General features: G+C 49.4%; 1 protein-coding gene across 1 annotated transcript; it reads right to left on the reverse strand.

Annotated features, from left to right (window-relative positions):
- Positions 1-17843: 17843 nt before the first annotated feature.
- Positions 17844-21225, reverse strand: LOC130296840 (protein spinster homolog 1-like). Its single transcript, XM_056548844.1, has 2 exons — positions 21046-21225; positions 17844-19434 (listed from the first exon to the last, which is right to left on the reverse strand). The coding sequence occupies exon 2, from the start codon at positions 19407-19409 to the stop codon at positions 17895-17897; it is 1515 nt and encodes a 504-aa protein (XP_056404819.1). The 5' UTR covers positions 19410-19434; positions 21046-21225; the 3' UTR covers positions 17844-17894.
- Positions 21226-21740: the final 515 nt, after the last annotated feature.

Genomic DNA, 21740 nt, shown 5'->3' on the forward strand with positions numbered 1-21740 from the left:
GGAAAGAGACCCAAAATTCTCTTTTACAGGCTTCATCTCGCATGAAAAAGTTTGCCGATAAGAAAAGAAGAGCTCCCCCCATTTTTGCTCCCGGAGACAAGGTATGGCTCTCCGCTAAATATGTCCGCTTTCGTGTCCCCAGTTACAAACTGGGTCCACGCTATCTTGGTCCTTTCAAAGTCTTGTGCCAAATTAATCCTGTCTCTTACAAACTTCTTCTTCCTCCTTCTCTCCGTATTCCTAATGCCTTTCATGTCTCTCTTCTTAAACCACTCATCATCAACTGTTTCTCTCCCAAGATACTTTCTCCCACTCCTGTCTCCGGTTCCTCTGACGTCTTCTCAGTGAAAGAGATACTGGCCTCCAAGACGGTCAGAGGAAAAAGGTTCTTTTTGGTGGATTGGGAGGGCTGTGGACCTGAAGAGAGATCCTGGGAACCTGAGGACAACATCCTAGACAAAAGTCTGCTCCTCAGGTTCTCAGGCTCTAAGAAGAGGGGGAGACCCAAGGGGGGGGTACTGTTACGCCGAGCGCTCCGGGTCCCCGCTCCTCCCCGGAGCGCTCGCTTCTCTCTCGCTACCGCAGCGCTCCGGGCAGCTCCACTGACCCGGTGCGCTGCGATACCGTCTCCAGCCGGGATGCGATTCGCGATGCGGGTGGCGCCCGCTCGCGATGCGCATCCCGGCTCCCGTACCTGACTCGCTCTCGGTCTGTCCTGTCCCGGCGCGCGCGGCCCCGCTCCCTAGGGCGCGCGCGCGCCGGGTCTCTGCGATTTAAAGGGCCACTGCGCCGCTGATTGGCGCAGTGGTTCCAATTAGTGTGTTCACCTGTGCACTCCCTATTTATACCTCACTTCCCCTTCACTCCCTCGCCGGATCTTGTTGCCATTGTGCCAGTGAAAGCGTTTCCTTGTGTGTTCCTAGCCTGTGTTCCAGACCTCCTGCCGTTGCCCCCGACTACGATCCTTGCTGCCTGCCCCGACCTTCTGCTACGTCCGACCTTGCTTCTGTCTACTCCCTTGTACCGCGCCTATCTTCAGCAGTCAGAGAGGTTGAGCCGTTGCTAGTGGATACGACCTGGTCACTACCGCCGCAGCAAGACCATCCCGCTTTGCGGCGGGCTCTGGTGAAAACCAGTAGTGACTTAGAACCGATCCACTAGCACGGTCCACGCCAATCCCTCTCTGGCACAGAGGATCCACTACCTGCCAGCCGGCATCGTGACAACAGGGATAATACACAGTGACATAACAGTACAGGGATAATACACAGTGATGTCACAGTACAGGGATAATACACAGTGATGTGACAGTACAGAGATAATACACACAGTGATGTCACAGTACAGGAATAATACAAAGTGATGTCACAGTCCTGGAATAATACACAGTGATGTCACAGTACAGGAATAATACACAGTGATGTCACAGTACAGGAATAATACACAGTAATGTCACAGTACAGGGATAATATACAGAGTGATGTCACAGTACAATACAAGGATCATATACAGAGTGATGTCATAGTACAGGGATAATACACAGTGACGTCACAGTACAGGGATAATACACAGTGACGTCACAGTACAGGGATAATACACAGTGATGTCACAGTACAGAGATAATACACACAGTGATGTCACAGTACAGGGATAATATACACAGTGATGTCACAGTACAGGGATAATACACACAGTGATGTCACAGTACAGAGATAATATACACAGTGATGTCACAGTACAGGGATAATATACACAGTGATGTCACAGTACAGGGATAATACACAGTGATGTCACAGTACAGGCATAATACACAGTGATGTCACAGTACAGGGTTAATACACAGTGATGCCACAGTACAGGGATAATATACACAGTGATGTCACAGTACAGGGATAATACACAGTGATGTCACAGTACAGGGATAATACACACAGTGATGTCACAGTACAGAGATAATACACACAGTGATGTCACAGTGCAGAGATAATACACACAGTGATGTCACAGTACAGGGATAATACACAGTGATGTCACAGTACAGAGATAATGCACACAGCGATGTCACAGTACAGGGATAATACACAGTGATGTCACAGTACAGAGATAATACACACAGTGATGTCACAGTACAGGGAGGGATGATATACACAGTGATGTCACAGTACAGGGATACTACACAGTGACGTCACAGTACAGAGATAATACACACAGTGATGTCACAGTACAGGAATAATACACAGTGATGTCACAGTACAGGAATAATACACAGTGATGTCACAGTACAGGAATAATACACAGTGATGTCACAGTACAGGAATAATACACAGTGATGTCACAGTACAGGGATAATAGACAGAGTGATGTCACTGTACAGGGATAATACACAGTGATGTCACATTACAGGGATAATACACACAGTGATGTCACAGTACAGGGATAATATACAGAGTGATGTCACAGTACAGGGATAATATACAGAGTGATGTCACAGTGCAGGGATAATACACAGTGATGTCACATTACAGGGATAATACACACAGTGATGTCACAGTACAGGGACGATACACAGTGATGTCACAGTACAGAGATAATACACAGTGATGTCACAGTACAGGGATAATACACAGTGATGTCACAGTACAGGGATAATACACACAGTGATGTCACAGTACAGGGATAATACACAGAGTGATGGCACAGTACAGAGATAATACACAGTGACGTCACAGTACAGGGATAATACACAGTGATGGCACAGTACAGAGTTAATACACAGTGATGTCACATTACAGGGATAATACACAAAGTGATGGCACAGTACAGAGATAATACACAGTGATGTCACAGTACAGGGATAATACACACAGTGATGTCACAGTACAGGGAGGGATAATATACACAGTGATGTCATAGTACAGGGATACTACACAGTGACGTAACAGTACAGAGATAATACACACAGTGATGTCACAGTACAGGAATAATACACAGTGATGTCACAGTACAGGAATAATACACAGTGATGTCTGTCATGATGCCGGCTGGCAGGAGGTGGATCCTCTGTGCCAGAGAGGGATTGGCGTGGACCGTGCTAGTGGACCGGTTCTAAGTCACTACTGGTTTTCACCAGAGCCCGCCGCAAAGCGGGATGGTCTTGCTGCGGCGGTAGTGACCAGGTCGTATCCACTAGCAACGGCTCAACCTCTCTGACTGCTGAAGATAGGCGCGGTACAAGGGAGTAGACAGAAGCAAGGTCGGACGTAGCAGAAGGTCGGGGCAGGCAGCAAGGATCGTAGTCAGGGGCAACGGCAGGAGGTCTGGAACACAGGCTAGGAACATACAAGGAAACGCTTTCACTGGCACAATGGCAACAAGATCCGGCGAGGGAGTGCAGGGGAAGTGAGGTATACATAGGGAGTGCACAGGTGAACACACTGATTAGGACCACTGCGCCAATCAGCGGCGCAGTGGCCCTTTAAATCGCAGAGACCCGGCACGCGCGCGCCCTAGGGAGCGGGGCCGCGCGCGCCGGGACAGGACCGACGGAGAGCGAGTCAGGTACGGGAGCCGGGGTGCGCATCGCGAGCGGGCGCCACCCGCATCGCGAATCGCATCCCGGCTGGAGGCGGTATCGCAGCGCACCCGGTCAGTGGATCTGACCGGGGCGCTGCGGGAGCGAGAGTGTAGCGAGCGCTCCGGGGAGGAGCGGGGACCCGGAGCGCTCGGCGTAACAGTACCCCCCCCCTTGGGTCTCCCCCTCTTCTTGGAGCCTGAGAACCTGAGGACCAGACTTTTATCTAGGATATTGTCCTCAGGTTCCCAGGATCTCTCTTCAGGACCACAGCCCTCCCAGTCAACCAAAAAGAAGGTTTTTCCTCTGACCTTTTTGGAGGCCAGTATCTCCTTTACAGGAAAGATGTCTGAAGAACCGGAGACAGGAGTGGGAGAGATAAGTTTAGGAGAGAAACGGTTGATGATGAGTGGTTTAAGAAGAGAAACGTGAAAGGCATTAGGAATACGAAGAGAAGGAGGGAGAAGAAGTTTATAAGAGACAGGATTAATCTGGCACAAAATTTTGAAAGGACCAAGATAGCGTGGTCCCAATTTGTAGCTGGGAACACGGAAGCGGACATATTTAGCGGAGAGCCATACCTTGTCTCCGGGAGAAAAAATGGGGGGAGCTCTTCTTTTCTTATCAGCAAACTTCTTCATGCGTGATGAAGCCTGTAAGAGAGAATTTTGGGTCTCTTTCCATATGGTGGAAAGATCACGAGTTATTTCATCCACAGCGGGCAAACCAGAGGGCAAGGGAGTAGGGAGGGGGGGAAGAGGGTGACGGCCGTACACCACGAAAAATGGGGATTTGGAAGAAGATTCAGAAACTCTGAAGTTATACGAGAATTCGGCCCATGGTAGAAGATCTGCCCAGTCATCCTGGCGGGAGGAAACAAAATGCCGTAAATAATCACCCAGGACCTGGTTAATTCTTTCTACTTGCCCATTGGATTGAGGATGATAAGCAGAAGAAAAGTTTAATTTAATCTTGAGTTGTTTACAGAGAGCCCTCCAGAATTTTGACACGAATTGGACGCCTCTATCCGAGACGATCTGCGTGGGCAACCCGTGAAGACGAAAAATGTGTACAAAAAATTGTTTTGCCAACTGAGGCGCAGAAGGAAGACCAGGAAGAGGGATGAAATGTGCCATCTTGGAGAATCGATCAACGACCACCCAAACAACAGTGTTGCCACGGGATGAGGGTAAGTCTGTAATAAAGTCCATACCAATCAGAGACCAAGGTTGTTCGGGAACAGGCAGAGGATAAAGAAGACCAGCGGGCTTCTGGCGAGGAGTCTTATCCCGGGCACAGACAGTGCAGGCCCGCACAAAATCAACAACATCCGTCTCCAGAGTCGGCCACCAATAGAAACGAGAGATGAGTTGCACGGATTTCTTGATGCCCGCATGGCCTGCGAGATGGGAGGAGTGACCCCATTTGAGGATTCCGAAGCGTTGGCGTGGAGTGACGAAGGTCTTCCCTGGAGGAGTTTGCCTGATGGAGGCTGGAGAAGTGGAGATCAGGCAGTCAGGAGGAATGATGTGTTGCGGAGAGAGCTCTACTTCCGAGGCATCCGAGGAACGAGAGAGAGCATCGGCCCTGATGTTCTTATCGGCAGGCCGAAAGTGAATTTCAAAATTAAATCGGGCAAAGAACAGAGACCACCTGGCCTGGCGAGGATTCAGCCGTTGGGCAGACTGGAGATAGGAGAGATTTTTGTGATCGGTGTAAATAATAACTGGAAATCTTGATCCCTCCAGCAGATGCCTCCATTCCTCAAGTGCTAATTTAATGGCTAGTAGCTCTCGATCCCCGATGGAGTAGTTCCTCTCCGCCGGAGAGAAGGTCCTAGAAAAAAAACCACAAGTAACAGCATGCCCGGAAGAATTTTTTTGTAGAAGGACCGCTCCCGCTCCTACTGAGGAGGCATCTACCTCCAATAGGAAGGGTTTAGATGGGTCAGGTCTAGAGAGCACGGGAGCAGAAGAAAAGGCAGACTTGAGCTGTTTAAAGGCGTCTTCCGCTTGAGGAGGCCATGACTTAGGATTGGCATTCTTTTTGGTTAAAGCCACGATAGGAGCCACAACGGTGGAAAAATGTGGAATAAATTGTCTGTAATAATTGGCGAACCCCAAAAAACGTTGGATAGCACGGAGTCCGGAGGGGCGTGGCCAATCTAAGACGGCAGAGAGTTTGTCTGGATCCATTTGTAGTCCCTGGCCAGAGACCAAGTATCCTAGGAAAGGAAGAGATTGACATTCAAACAGACATTTCTCCATCTTGGCATAAAGTTGATTGTCACAAAGTCTCTGAAGAACCATGCGGACATGCTGGCGGTGTTCTTCTAGGGTGGCAGAAAAAATCAGGATATCGTCCAGATACACAACAACACAGGAATATAAGAGATCACGAAAAATTTCATTAACAAAGTCTTGGAAGACGGCAGGGGCGTTGCACAGGCCAAAGGGCATGACCAGTGTTACGCCGAGCGCTCCGGGTCCCCGCTCCTCCCCGGAGCGCTCGCTTCACTCCCTCCGCTGCAGCGCTCCGGTCACGTCCTCTGACCCGGGGCGCTGCGATCCTGCTGCCAGCCGGGATGCGATTCGCGATGCGGGTAGCGCCCGCTCGCGATGCGCACCCCGGCTCCCCTACCTGACTCGCTCCCCGTCTGTTCTGTCCCGGCGCGCGCGGCCCCGCTCCCTAGGGCGCGCGCGCGCCGGGTCTCTGCGATTTAAAGGGCCACTGCGCCGCTGATTGGCGCAGTGGTTCCTATTAGGGTTTTCACCTGTGCACTTCCCTATATTACCTCACTTCCCTTGCACTCCCTTGCCGGATCTTGTTGCCTTAGTGCCAGTGAAAGCGTTCCTTGTGTGTTCCTTGCCAGTGTTTCCAGACCTTCTGCCGTTGCCCCTGACTACGATCCTTGCTGCCTGCCCCGACCTTCTGCTACGTCCGACCTTGCTTCTGCCTACTCCCTTGTACCGCGCCTATCTTCAGCAGCCAGAGAGGTGAGCCGTTGCTAGTGGATACGACCTGGTCACTACCGCCGCAGCAAGACCATCCCGCTTTGCGGCGGGCTCTGGTGAAAACCAGTAGTGGCTTAGAACCGGTCCACTAGCACGGTCCACGCCAATCCCTCTCTGGCACAGAGGGTCCACTACCTGCCAGCCGGCATCGTGACAGTAGATCCGGCCATGGATCCCGCTGAAGTTCCTCTGCCAGTTGTCGCTGACCTCACCACGGTGGTCGCCCAGCAGTCACAACAGATAGCGCAACAAGGCCAACAGCTGTCTCAACTGACCGTTATGCTACAACAGTTGCTACCACAGCTTCAGCAGTCATCTCCTCCGCCAGCTCCTGCACCTCCTCCGCAGCGAGTGGCCGCTCCTGGGATACGCTTATCCTTGCCGGATAAATTTGATGGGGACTCTAAGTTTTGCCGTGGCTTTCTTTCCCAATGTTCCCTGCATCTGGAGATGATGTCGGACCTGTTTCCCACTGAAAGGTCTAAGGTGGCTTTCGTAGTCAGTCTTCTGTCCGGAAAAGCCCTGTCATGGGCCACACCGCTCTGGGACCGCAATGACCCCGTCACTGCCTCTGTACACTCCTTCTTCTCGGAAATCCGAAGTGTCTTTGAGGAACCTGCCCGAGCCTCTTCTGCTGAGACTGCCCTGTTGAACCTGGTCCAGGGTAATTCTTCCGTTGGCGAGTATGCCGTACAATTCCGTACACTTGCTTCAGAATTGTCCTGGAATAATGAGGCCCTCTGCGCGACCTTCAAAAAAGGCCTATCCAGCAACATTAAAGATGTTCTGGCCGCACGAGAAATTCCTGCTAATCTACATGAACTTATTCACCTAGCCACTCGCATTGACATGCGTTTTTCTGAAAGGCGTCAGGAACTCCGCCAAGATATGGACTCTGTTCGCACGAGGCGTTTCGTCTCCTCGGCTCCTCTCTCCTCTGGTCCCCTGCAATCTGTTCCTGTGCCTCCCGCCGTGGAGGCTATGCAGGTCGACCGGTCTCGCCTGACACCTCAAGAGAGGACACGACGCCGTATGGAGAACCTCTGCCTGTACTGTGCTAGTACCGAACACTTCCTGAGGGATTGTCCTATCCGTCCTCCCCGCCTGGAAAGACGTACGCGGACTCCGCACAAAGGTGAGACAGTCCTTGATGTCTACTCTGCTTCTCCACGTCTTACTGTGCCTGTGCGGATGTCTGCCTCTGCCTTCTCCTTCTCTACAGTGGCCTTCTTGGACTCTGGATCTGCAGGAAATTTTATTTTGGCCTCTCTCGTCAACAGGTTCAACATCCCAGTGACCAGTCTCGCCAGACCCCTCTACATCAATTGTGTAAATAATGAAAGATTGGACTGTACCATACGTTTCCGCACGGAGCCCCTTCTTATGAGCATCGGATCTCATCATGAGAGGATTGAACTTTTGGTCCTTCCCAATTGCACCTCGGAGATTCTCCTTGGACTTCCCTGGCTTCAACTTCATTCCCCAACCCTGGATTGGTCCACTGGGGAGATCAAGAGTTGGGGGTCCTCTTGTTCCAAGAACTGTCTAAAACCGGTTCCCAGTAACCCTTGCCGTAACTCTGTGGTTCCTCCAGTAACCGGTCTCCCTAAGGCCTATATGGACTTCGCGGATGTTTTCTGCAAAAAACAAGCTGAGACTCTACCTCCTCACAGGCCTTATGATTGCCCTATCGACCTCCTCCCGGGTACTACTCCACCCCGGGGCAGAATTTATCCTCTCTCTGCCCCAGAGACTCTTGCCATGTCCGAATACGTCCAGGAGAATCTAAAAAAGGGCTTTATCCGTAAATCCTCCTCTCCTGCCGGAGCCGGATTTTTCTTTGTGTCCAAAAAAGATGGCTCCCTACGTCCTTGCATTGACTACCGCGGTCTTAATAAAATCACGGTTAAGAACCGCTACCCCTTACCCCTCATCTCTGAACTCTTTGATCGCCTCCAAGGTGCCCACATCTTCACTAAATTGGACTTAAGAGGCGCCTATAACCTCATCCGCATCAGAGAGGGGGACGAGTGGAAAACGGCATTTAACACCAGAGATGGACACTTTGAGTATCTGGTCATGCCCTTTGGACTGTGCAATGCCCCTGCCGTCTTCCAAGACTTTGTCAATGAAATTTTTCGTGATCTGTTATACTCCTGTGTTGTGGTATATCTGGACGATATCCTAATTTTTTCTGCCAATCTAGAAGAACACCGCCAACATGTCCGTATGGTTCTTCAGAGACTTCGTGACAACCAACTCTATGCCAAAATTGAGAAATGTCTGTTTGAATGCCAATCTCTTCCTTTTCTAGGATATTTGGTCTCTGGCCAGGGACTACAGATGGATCCAGACAAACTCTCTGCCGTCTTAAATTGGCCACGCCCCTCCGGACTCCGTGCTATCCAACGCTTTTTGGGGTTCGCCAATTATTACAGGCAATTTATTCCACATTTTTCTACCATTGTGGCTCCTATCGTGGCTTTAACCAAAAAAAATGCTGATCCCAAGTCCTGGCCTCCTCAAGCAGAAGACTCCTTTAAACGACTCAAGTCTGCCTTTTCTTCGGCTCCCGTGCTCTCCAGACCTGACCCTTCCAAACCCTTCCTATTGGAGGTTGATGCCTCCTCAGTAGGAGCTGGAGCTGTTCTTCTACAAAAAAATTCTTCCGGGCATGCTGTCACTTGTGGTTTTTTCTCTAGGACCTTCTCTCCAGCGGAGAGGAACTACTCCATCGGGGATCGAGAGCTTCTAGCCATTAAATTAGCACTTGAGGAATGGAGGCATCTGCTGGAGGGATCAAGATTTCCTGTTATTATCTACACCGACCACAAGAACCTCTCCTACCTCCAGTCGGCCCAACGGCTGAATCCTCGCCAGGCCCGGTGGTCTCTGTTCTTTGCCCGATTTAATTTTGAGATTCACTTTCGTCCTGCCGATAAGAACATTAGGGCCGATGCTCTCTCTCGTTCCTCGGATGCCTCAGAAGTTGATCTCCCTCCGCAACACATCATTCCACCTGACTGCCTGATCTCCACTTCTCCTGCCTCCATCAGGCAGACTCCTCCAGGAAAGACCTTTGTTTCTCCACGCCAACGCCTCGGAATCCTCAAATGGGGTCACTCCTCCCATCTCGCAGGTCATGCGGGCATCAAGAAATCTGTGCAACTCATCTCCCGCTTCTATTGGTGGCCGACTCTGGAGACGGATGTTGGGGACTTTGTGCGAGCCTGCACTATCTGTGCCCGGGATAAGACTCCTCGCCAGAAGCCCGCTGGTTTTCTTCATCCTCTGCCTGTCCCCGAACAGCCTTGGTCTCTGATTGGTATGGATTTTATTACTGATTTACCCCCTTCCCGTGGCAACACCGTTATTTGGGTGGTCGTTGATCGATTCTCCAAAATGGCACATTTCATCCCTCTTCCTGGTCTTCCTTCTGCGCCTCAGTTGGCTAAACAATTTTTTGTACACATTTTTCGTCTTCACGGGTTGCCTACGCAGATTGTCTCGGATAGAGGGGTCCAATTCGTGTCTAAATTCTGGAGAGCTCTCTGTAAACAACTCAAGATTAAATTAAATTTTTCCTCTGCATATCATCCCCAGTCCAATGGACAAGTAGAAAGAATTAACCAGATCCTGGGTGATTATTTGCGACATTTTGTTTCCTCCCGCCAGGATGACTGGGCAGATCTCCTTCCATGGGCCGAATTCTCGTATAACTTCAGGGTCTCTGAATCTTCCTCCAAATCCCCATTTTTCGTGGTGTACGGCCGTCACCCTCTTCCCCCCCTCCCTACCCCCTTGCCCTCTGGTCTGCCCGCTGTGGATGAAATTTCTCGTGACCTTTCCATTATATGGAGAGAGACCCAAAATTCTCTCTTACAGGCTTCTTCACGCATGAAGAGGTTCGCGGATAAGAAAAGAAGAGCTCCCCCCGTTTTTTCCCCTGGAGACAAGGTATGGCTCTCCGCTAAATATGTCCGCTTCCGTGTCCCTAGCTACAAGTTGGGACCACGCTATCTTGGTCCTTTCAAAATTTTGTGTCAAATTAATCCTGTCTCTTATAAACTTCTTCTTTCTCCTTCTCTTCGTATCCCTAATGCCTTTCACGTCTCTCTTCTCAAACCACTCATCCTCAACCGTTTTTCTCCCAAATCTGTTCCTCCCACTCCTGTTTCCGGCTCCTCGGACGTCTTCTCTGTCAAGGAGATTTTGGCTGCCAAAAAGGTCAGAGGGAAAAATTTTTTTTTAGTAGACTGGGAGGGTTGTGGTCCTGAAGAGAGATCCTGGGAACCTGAGGACAACATCCTTGACAAAAGTCTGCTCCTCAGGTTCTCAGGCTCCAAGAAGAGGGGGAGACCCAAGGGGGGGGGGTACTGTTACGCCGAGCGCTCCGGGTCCCCGCTCCTCCCCGGAGCGCTCGCTTCACTCCCTCCGCTGCAGCGCTCCGGTCACGTCCTCTGACCCGGGGCGCTGCGATCCTGCTGCCAGCCGGGATGCGATTCGCGATGCGGGTAGCGCCCGCTCGCGATGCGCACCCCGGCTCCCCTACCTGACTCGCTCCCCGTCTGTTCTGTCCCGGCGCGCGCGGCCCCGCTCCCTAGGGCGCGCGCGCGCCGGGTCTCTGCGATTTAAAGGGCCACTGCGCCGCTGATTGGCGCAGTGGTTCCTATTAGGGTTTTCACCTGTGCACTTCCCTATATTACCTCACTTCCCTTGCACTCCCTTGCCGGATCTTGTTGCCTTAGTGCCAGTGAAAGCGTTCCTTGTGTGTTCCTTGCCAGTGTTTCCAGACCTTCTGCCGTTGCCCCTGACTACGATCCTTGCTGCCTGCCCCGACCTTCTGCTACGTCCGACCTTGCTTCTGCCTACTCCCTTGTACCGCGCCTATCTTCAGCAGCCAGAGAGGTGAGCCGTTGCTAGTGGATACGACCTGGTCACTACCGCCGCAGCAAGACCATCCCGCTTTGCGGCGGGCTCTGGTGAAAACCAGTAGTGGCTTAGAACCGGTCCACTAGCACGGTCCACGCCAATCCCTCTCTGGCACAGAGGGTCCACTACCTGCCAGCCGGCATCGTGACAACCAGATACTCAAAGTGTCCATCTCTAGTGTTAAATGCCGTTTTCCATTCATCCCCCTCTCTGATGCGGATGAGATTATAAGCACCTCTTAAGTCCAGTTTGGTAAAGATGTGGGCACCTTGGAGGCGATCAAAGAGATCAGAGATAAGAGGTAGAGGGTAGCGGTTCTTTACCGTGACTTTGTTAAGACCGCGGTAGTCAATGCAAGGGCGTAGGGAGCCATCTTTTTTGGACACAAAGAAAAATCCGGCTCCGGCAGGAGAGGAGGATTTGCGGATAAAGCCCTTTTTTAAATTTTCCTGGATGTACTCAGACATAGCAAGAGTCTCTGGGGCGGACAGAGGATAAATTCTGCCCCGGGGTGGAGTAGTACCCGGGAGGAGGTCAATAGGACAGTCATAAGGCCTGTGAGGAGGAAGAGTCTCAGCTTGTTTTTTGCAAAACACATCAGCAAAGTCCATATAGGCCTTAGGGAGACCGGTTACAGGGGGAACCACAGGATCACGGCAGGGAGTACTGGTAACCGGTTTAAGGCAGTCCTTGAAACAAGAGGTACCCCAACTCTTGATCTCCCCTGTGGACCAATCCAGGGTTGGGGAATGGTGTTGAAGCCAGGGTAGTCCAAGGAGAATTTCGGAAGTGCAATTGGAGAGGACCAAAAACTCAATTCTTTCGTGATGAGGTCCGATGCACATTAGGAGGGGTTCCGTGCGGTAACGCACGGCACAGTACAATCTTTCATTGTTAACGCAATTGATGTAAAGAGGTCTGGCGAGACTGGTCACTGGGATGTTGAACCTGTTGATGAGAGAGGCCAAAATAAAGTTTCCTGCAGATCCGGAATCCAAGAAGGCCTTAGTGGAGAAGGAGAAGGTAGAGGCAGATATCCGCACAGGCACAGTAAGACGTGGAGAAGCAGAGTTGACATCAAGGACTGTTTCACCTTTGTGCGGAGTCAGCGTACGTCTTTCCAGGCGGGGAGGACGGATAGGACAATCCTTCAGGAAGTGTTCGGTACCGGCACAGTACAGGCAGAGATTCTCCATGCGGCGTCGTGTCCTCTCTTGAGGTGTCAGGCGAGACCGGTCAACTTGCATAGCCTCCACGGCGGGAGGCACAGGAACGGATTGCAGAGGACCAGAGGAGAGAGGAGCCGGGGAGAAAAAACGCCTCGTGCGAACAAAGTCCATATCCTGGCGGAGCTCCTGACGCCTTTCGGAAAAACGCATGTCAATGCGAGTGGCTAGATGAATGAGTTCATGTAGGTTAGCAGGAATTTCTCGTGCGGCCAGAACATCTTTAATGTTGCTGGATAGGCCTTTTTTAAAGGTCGCGCAGAGGGCCTCATTATTCCAGGAAAGTTCTGAAGCAAGAGTACGGAATTGCACGGCGTACTCGCCAACGGAAGAATTACCCTGGACCAGGTTCAGCAGGGCAGTCTCAGCAGAAGAGGCTCGGGCAGGTTCCTCAAAGACACTTCGAATTTCCGAGAAGAAGGAGTGTACAGAGGCAGTGACGGGGTCATTGCGGTCCCAGAGCGGTGTGGCCCATGACAGAGCTTTTCCAGACAGAAGGCTGACTACGAAAGCCACCTTAGACCTTTCAGTAGGAAACTGGTCCGACATCATCTCCAAGTGCAGGGAACATTGTGAAAGAAAGCCACGGCAAAACTTAGAGTCCCCATCAAATTTATCCGGCAAGGATAGTCGTAGGCCTGAGGCGGCCACTCGCTGCGGAGGAGGTGCAGGAGCTGGCGGAGGAGATGATTGCTGAAGCTGAGGTAGTAGCTGCTGTAGCATCACGGTCAGTTGAGACAGCTGGTGGCCTTGTTGCGCTATCTGTTGTGACTGCTGGGCGACCACCGTGGTGAGGTCGGCGACAACTGGCAGAGGAACTTCAGCGGGATCCATGGCCGGATCTACTGTCACGATGCCGGCTGGCAGGAGGTGGATCCTCTGTGCCAGAGAGGGATTGGCGTGGACCGTGCTAGTGGACCGGTTCTACGTCACTACTGGTTTTCACCAGAGCCCGCCGCAAAGCGGGATGGTCTTGCTGCGGCGGTAGTGACCAGGTCGTATCCACTAGCAACGGCTCAACCTCTCTGACTGCTGAAGATAGGCGCGGTACAAGGGAGTAGACAGAAGCAAGGTCGGACGTAGCAGAAGGTCGGGGCAGGCAGCAAAGATCGTAGTCAGGGGCAACGGCAGGAGGTCTGGAACACAGGCTAGGAACATACAAGGAAACGCTTTCACTGGCACAATGGCAACAAGATCCGGCGAGGGAGTGCAGGGGAAGTGAGGTATACATAGGGAGTGCACAGGTGAACACACTGATTAGAACCACTGCGCCAATCAGCGGCGCAGTGGCCCTTTAAATCGCAGAGACCCGGCGCGCGCGCGCCCTAGGGAGCGGGGCCGCGCGCGCCGGGACAGGACCGACGGAGAGCGAGTCAGGTACGGGAGCCGGGGTGCGCATCGCGAGCGGGCGCCACCCGCATCGCGAATCGCATCCCGGCTGGAGGCGGTATCGCAGCGCACCCGGTCAGTGGATCTGACCGGGGCGCTGCGGGAGCGAGAGTGTAGCGAGCGCTCCGGGGAGGAGCGGGGACCCGGAGCGCTCGGCGTAACAATGTCACAGTACAGGAATAATACACAGTGATGTCACAGTACAGGAATAATACACAGTGATGTCACAGTACAGGGATAATAGACAGAGTGATGTCACTGTACAGGGATAATATACAGAGTGATGTCACAGTACAGGGATAATAGACAGAGTGATGTCACTGTACAGGGATAATATACAGAGTGATGTCACATTACAGGGATAATACACACAGTGATGTCACAGTACAGGGATAATATACAGAGTGATGTCACAGTACAGGGATAATATACAGAGTGATGTCACAGTGCAGGGATAATACACAGTGATGTCACATTACAGGGATAATACACACAGTGATGTCACAGTACAGGGACGATACACAGTGATGTCACAGTACAGAGATAATACACAGTGATGTCACAGTACAGGGATAATACACAGTGATGTCACAGTACAGGGATAATACACACAGTGATGTCACAGTACAGGGATAATACACACAGTGATGTCACAGTACAGGGATAATACACAGTGACGTCACAGTACAGGGATAATACACAGTGATGGCACAGTACAGAGTTAATACACAGTGATGTCACATTACAGGGATAATACACAGAGTGATGGCACAGTACAGAGATAATACACAGTGATGTCACAGTACAGGGATAATACACACAGTGATGTCACAGTACAGGGATAATACACAGTGATGTCACAGTACAGGGATAATACACACAGTGATGTCACAGTACAGGGATAATACACAGAGTGATGGCACAGTACAGAGATAACACACAGTAACGTCACAGTACAGGGATAATACACAGTGATGGCACAGTACAGAGTTAATACACAGTGATGTCACATTACAGGGATAATACACAAAGTGATGGCACAGTACAGATATAATACACAGTGATGTCACAGAACAGGGATAATACACAGTGATGTCACAGTATAACCATCTCACAGCCGGACCACCATGTAATTTTAGCAGAAAATAAAGCAGGGCCTCATGTTCAAGTTTCGCCTAAGGCCTCACAAAGTCTAGAGCCGCCTCTGGTCGGCCCTACCATGGGACCCGGTGGGACCATAAGTCCCAGGTGGCACTTTTCAGGGGCGGCATTTTGCTGCCCCCTTTTTTTTTGTGCCTAGTAGGTTCATGGTAGGGTTGGCGCCACCGCTGCTCACTGTTCTAAAGCAGCTGCGGGGTATAATAGCGCAGCGGGCACTTTAGACAGTGAGTCTGCCTCCGGCCGACCGGGGTCTGACGAGGGACGTCGCACAAGTGACGTACTTCTGCAGACCCGCTCAGGAGGACGTCAGTGACGTCACTCGTCAGGCCGCTGCCGGAGAGGAGAAGCGCTGTGCAGGGCAGATAAGTGTGTCTCTGTGTGTGTGTGTGTGTGTGTGTGTCTGTCTGTGAGTTTAGGGGGCTATGGCTACCTAATGTGAGGAATCTATGCTACCTAATGTGGGGAAACTATGTTACCTAATGTGGGGAATCTGTGCTTCCTAATGTGGGGAAACTATGCTACCTAATGTGGGGAAAGTATGCTACCTAATGTGGGGAAGCTATGCTACCTAATGTGGGGAAACTATGTTACCTAATGTGGGGAATCTGTGCTACCTAATGTGGGGAAACTATGCTACCTAATGTGGGGAAACTATGTTACCTAATGTGGGGAATCTGTGCTTCCTAATGTGGGGAAACTATGTTACCTAATGTGGGGAATCTGTGCTTCCTAATGTGGGGAAACTATGCTACCTAATGTGGGGAAAGTATGCTACCTAATGTGGGGAAGCTATGCTACCTAATGTGGGGAAACTATGTTACCTAATGTGGGGAATCTGTGCTACCTAATGTGGGGAAACTATGCTACCTAATGTGGGGAAACTATGTTACCTAATGTGGAGAATCTATGCTACCTAATGTGGGGAAACTATGTTACCTAATGTGGGGAAACTATGTTACCTGATGTGGGGAATCTGTGCTACCTAATGTGGGGAAACTATGCTACCTAATGTGGGGAAACTATGTTACCTAATGTGGGGAATCTGTGCTACCTATTGTGGGGAAACTATGCTACCTAATGTGGGGAAACTATGCTACCTAATGTGGGCAAACTATGCTACCTAATGTGGGGAAACTGCTACCTAATGTAGGGAATCTATGCTACATAATGTGGGGAAACTATGCTACCTAATGTGAGGAAACTATGCTACCTAATGTGGGGGAATCTATGCTACCTAATGTTGGGAATCTATGCTACCTAATGTGGGGGGATTGAATGAGCTGCGGCATATGGGAGGCCTTAATAAATAATTAGAAACGTATACAGCAAGTGACATATGGGGGTCCACTTGAGTAAGTGACACATGTCTGTCTGTGTGTTTAGGGGGCTATGGCTACCTAATGTGAGGAATCTATGCTACCTAATGTGGGGAAACTATGTTACCTAATGTGGGGAATCTGTGCTTCCTAATGTGGGGAAACTATGCTACCTAACGTACGGAAAGTATGCTACCTAATGTGGGGAAGCTATGCTACCTAATGTGGGGAAACTATGTTACCTAATGTGGGGAATCTGTGCTACCTAATGTGGGGAAACTATGCTACCTAATGTGGGGAAACTATGTTACCTAATGTGGGGAATCTGTGCTTCCTAATGTGGGGAAACTATGTTACCTAATGTGGGGAATCTGTGCTTCCTAATGTGGGGAAACTATGCTACCTAATGTGGGGAAAGTATGCTACCTAATGTGGGGAAGCTATGCTACCTAATGTGGGGAAACTATGTTACCTAATGTGGGGAATCTGTGCTACCTAATGTGGGGAAACTATGCTACCTAATGTGGGGAAACTATGTTACCTAATGTGGAGAATCTATGCTACCTAATGTGGGGAAACTATGTTACCTAATGTGGGGAAACTATGTTACCTGATGTGGGGAATCTGTGCTACCTAATGTGGGGAAACTATGCTACCTAATGTGGGGAAACTATGTTACCTAATGTGGGGAATCTGTGCTACCTAATGTGGGGAAACTATGCTACCTAATGTGGGGAAACTATGTTACCTAATGTGGGGAATCTGTGCTACCTATTGTGGGGAAACTATGCTACCTAATGTGGGGAAACTATGCTACCTAATGTGGGCAAACTATGCTACCTAATGTGGGCAAACTGCTACCTAATGTAGGGAATCTATGCTACCTAATGTGGGGAAACTATGCTACCTAATGTGAGGAAACTATGCTACCTAATGTGGGGGAATCTATGCTACCTAATGTTGGGAATCTATGCTACCTAATGTGGGGGGATTGAATGAGCTGCGGCATATGGGAGGCCTTAATAAATAATTAGAAACTTATACAGCAAGTGACATATGGGGGTCCACCTGAGTAAGTGACACATGGAGGAGGGGTGCTGAACAATTGATGTTTTTTTTGGGGGGGGGGCATAGGCACATTCTTTGCACAAGGGCCCTCTGCTGTCTGTGTCCGCCCCTGGGTAGAGAATAAGGGGTAAAGTGGAAAATTGAACAAATGCAGTTATTTTTTTCTTAATTTTTTTTTAATGAAGTAAACGAGATAAAGGTAAGCAATGACTTTTCCTCAGTCTGAAGCGCGGTCCTCATCGGCAGGAAGCAGTGAGGAGGAGGAGGATGACGGAGGTTCTGATTCCATCTCTGCTTCTTTTTCGTCCCTCTCTATATATAGGGCCGTGGCCATGAAGAAGGCTCCTCCGATGACTGCCATTATGGTGCAGGTCATGAGGGCATACTCCAGGCTGCGGTATTTCAGAAGAGGGGATTTGGCATATCCTCGTTCGTAGGTGTCAGATATCAGGCCAATGAGGTACGGGCTGCCGGCGTCACCTAGGAGGTGATAGATTGTCATTTGCACGGCCAGGGCTGAAGATCTCCTCCACGGAGTTACTACTTTTAGTATAATGTCAGATATGAGGGTGAAATTTACTGACAGAAGCGTCTCTCCGATGAAGATGAAGATGTTAGTGGCAACGAGGCTGATGTTGCCAAAAGTCAATGCCAACAGAAGAAAAGGGGCAGAGAGCATCATCGCGCATCCACACACAAGCGGGTCCGCCCGTGGGTTAGATTTGCGATATCTTTTACTTATCTCCGTCCCTGCTACAACTCCCAGAATGCCGGAAACGACTGTAACCACACCAAATATTAGGATGTCGTGATAGTCACACGGTTCAGCACGGCAAGGGTCCTTCTCTTGTAGGAGTGTTCGTGCGTGGGTCAGGTATGACGGACCCCATACACCTATGGCTCCCACTATGAAGGATACCGCCGTCGATCCCATGGTGGTTAACATGAAGCTTCTATTTTTAAATATGTTTTTCAGATCTGTCGCCCATTTGGCAAACTTCTGGGATTTGTTGTTCTTCTTCCCGTTTGTAGTCGTTCTTGGAAGCTCTTTTGTGACCAAAAGCATCAAAGCCACAGCTATGAGGCCCAGGCCAGGGGTGACCCGAAACGCCCAGTGCCAATCGCCCCTTGCTGCATCAGTCACTTTGGGCCCGATGATGTATCCTAGTCCGCAGCCTACAGGTATGACGGAGTAAAACACGTTCAGCATGCGGGTCCGCTGGTCACTTGTAAAAAGGTCTGCAATGATGGAGGGGGCGATGGTGCAGAAAGTCGCCTCTCCGGCTCCAACCAGTCCACTCGTCAGCAGGAAGAGCAGGAAGTACCCGTCAGGGATGAATGACAGGGTAAGTGTCATGCTCAGCCAAACGATGACTCCTGCGCAAACAGTATATTTCTTATTACAGTGGTCGCCCAAATATCCGGCAATTGGTGCGACCAGCACGTAGCTTCCAATGAACAATGTATTCAATAAGCCGGACAGACTAGCATTGGTGTCATATGCTTTCTGTATATAAGGCAGCACCCCCGCCACGCTGGAGCGATTTGCATAGATGAGCAAATTAACAAAGGCGAGGATCACTACGGTGATGATGGAACGTGCGGTGGACATCACGCTTAGAGATGGCAGGTTCTGCCTCTCAGGGATATCGCCCTTTTCTACATCCATATCACTATGGTCCTCCATTGCTTCTTCCTCCTCCTTCAGCAATGGGTCTTGTGGAGAGGCCATGGTCACAGGTCAGAGCCTGAAAACACTAGAGAGAGAGAGAGATAAGTGAACACATTAGACAACATGTCATCATTCCTGTCATTATACAATAGATCCTTCATACAGAGCAGAAATGTCCAGCACAGAACCACAAGATAACACTAAGACCAGCGCAGCCTCAGAAGAAGACGCTTCTCTATAAGTGTTTTATATGGAGACGTCTTCCCTGAGGTTACCAATGTCTGATAACCCTGAACCTGTCCGGTCCTAGTAATATCTGATAACCCTGAACCTGTCCGGTCCTAGTAATATCTGATAACCCTGAACCTGTCCGGTCCTAGTAATATCTGATAACCCTGAACCTGTCCGGTCCTAGTAATATCTGATAACCCTGAACCTGTCCGGTCCTAGTAATATCTGATAACCCTGAACCTGTCCGGTCCTAGTAATATCTGATAACCCTGCACCTGTCCGGTCCTAGTAATATCTGATAACCCTGAACCTATCCAGTCTTAGTAATATCTGATAACCCTGAACCTGTCCGGTCCTAGTAATATCTGATAACCCTGAACCTGTCCGGTCCTAGTAATATCTGATAACCCTAAACCTGTCCGGTCCTAGTAATATCTGATAACCCTGCACCTGTCCGGTCCTTGTAATATCTGATAACCCTTAACCTGTCCGGTCCTAGTAATATCTGATAACCCTGAACCTATCCAGTCTTAGTAATATCTGATAACCCTGAACCTGTCCAGTCCTTGTAAAATCTGATAACCCTGAACCTGTCCAGTCCTAGTAATATCTGATAACCCTGAACCTGTCCGGTCCTAGTAATATCTGATAACCCTAAACCTGTCCGGTCCTAGTAATATCTGATAACCCTGCACCTGTCCGGTCCTTGTAATATCTGATAACCCTGAACCTGTCCGGTCCTAGTAATATCTGATAACCCTGAACCTGTCCGGTCCTAGTAATATCTGATAACCCTGAACCTGTTCAGTCCTTGTAATATCTGATAACCCTGAACCTGTCCGGTCCTAGTAATATCTGATAACCCTAAACCTCTCCGGTCCTAGTAATATCTGACAACCCTGAATCTGTCCTAGTAATGGCGGATTATAAGGGCTTGGCTGTATCGTCACTGGGCCATGTGAACTTCATACTGTACCCCACCTCATTGGGATCTATCCGTCCCCTATATGACTTTCTGCCACTAGTTGATTTGAAAAATGTTTTCCCTTTCGGAGTACCCGGAGTATTTCTATTGTTAGTACACACAGAATTCTATTATATACTATTATATTTCTGCCCTAATCTTTCTGTCATTCTTTTACTACACCAACAAAACTTTCTCATAGACTTATATCTTTTAGAACTTCATGAATTAGGACTCTTTTTCTTGGGGGCTTTTTTGGGCATTATTGCATTTTAGCAGTTTTGCAAGAAAAAGCTCTGGTCATGATACTATCTGTGCGTTTTATTATGTTTAATGCCTAAGCCAAGTATTGTCACAATGCTATGAGGAATATAACTTTTGTTATTTCTTTTGGAAATTAATTTCTTGTTTTTTTTTGCTAAAAAAAAGCAACAACAATAAAAAAAAAACTGTCAAACAAAAAGCCCTGTGTATGTATGAATAGAAGAGGCTGAGACTTACCTTGTGGTTCTCTCTTCAGACAAGGAACGGTCAAAATCTTGAATTCTCTATCGCAAATAGAAACTCTCTAAGAAACACTTTGCACCACAGGTTGTGAATGCAAAACACACTGAAGAGACTGCAGCCGGCGCGCACCTCCTTGTACAGCTTACGGTGACATCATCACAAGCATGTGTGACATCACAGGGTTCTAAAGCATCTTCAGGTATGTGTATATCTGTATAGTAAATGTGAGTAGCCATATTAGTCCAGTGATGCAGATTGTAATACCTTTTTTATTAGACTAACAGAATTTTGTAGAGACAAACTTTCGGGATTCCTCCCTGATAATTTATAAAGTCCTTTGATCATTAGTCCTTGACTATTGGACTTGATAAAGGGAGGAATCCTGAAAGCTTGTCTCTACAAAATTCTGTTAGTCCAATAAAAAAGGTATTACAAGAGACTGCAACATATTTTTTGATTTGTGTGTGTGTATATATATATATATATATATATAGTTCCAAGCGTGAGTAGGTGCCTCCAGCTAGGGTCCGTGTCCAGGATTCTGCATACGTAGTTCCAAGGAAAATGCTGCGGCACTCAAGGTATGGTGAAAAAATGAAAACTATTTATTCATCCCAAATGTGCAAAGAGCAACGTTTCAATGGTCTCACACCATCATTATCAAGCCACTTGGTGTGAGACCATTGAAA

Source organism: Hyla sarda, chromosome 12 (assembly GCF_029499605.1).
Source record: "Hyla sarda isolate aHylSar1 chromosome 12, aHylSar1.hap1, whole genome shotgun sequence".
Classification (NCBI taxonomy): domain Eukaryota; kingdom Metazoa; phylum Chordata; class Amphibia; order Anura; family Hylidae; genus Hyla; species Hyla sarda.

What these genes read in the sequence shown, in the direction of transcription:
- LOC130296840 (XM_056548844.1), bottom strand. Translation starts at nt 19,409, where the DNA reads ATGGCCTCTCCACAAGACCCATTGCTGAAGGAGGAGGAAGAAGCAATG.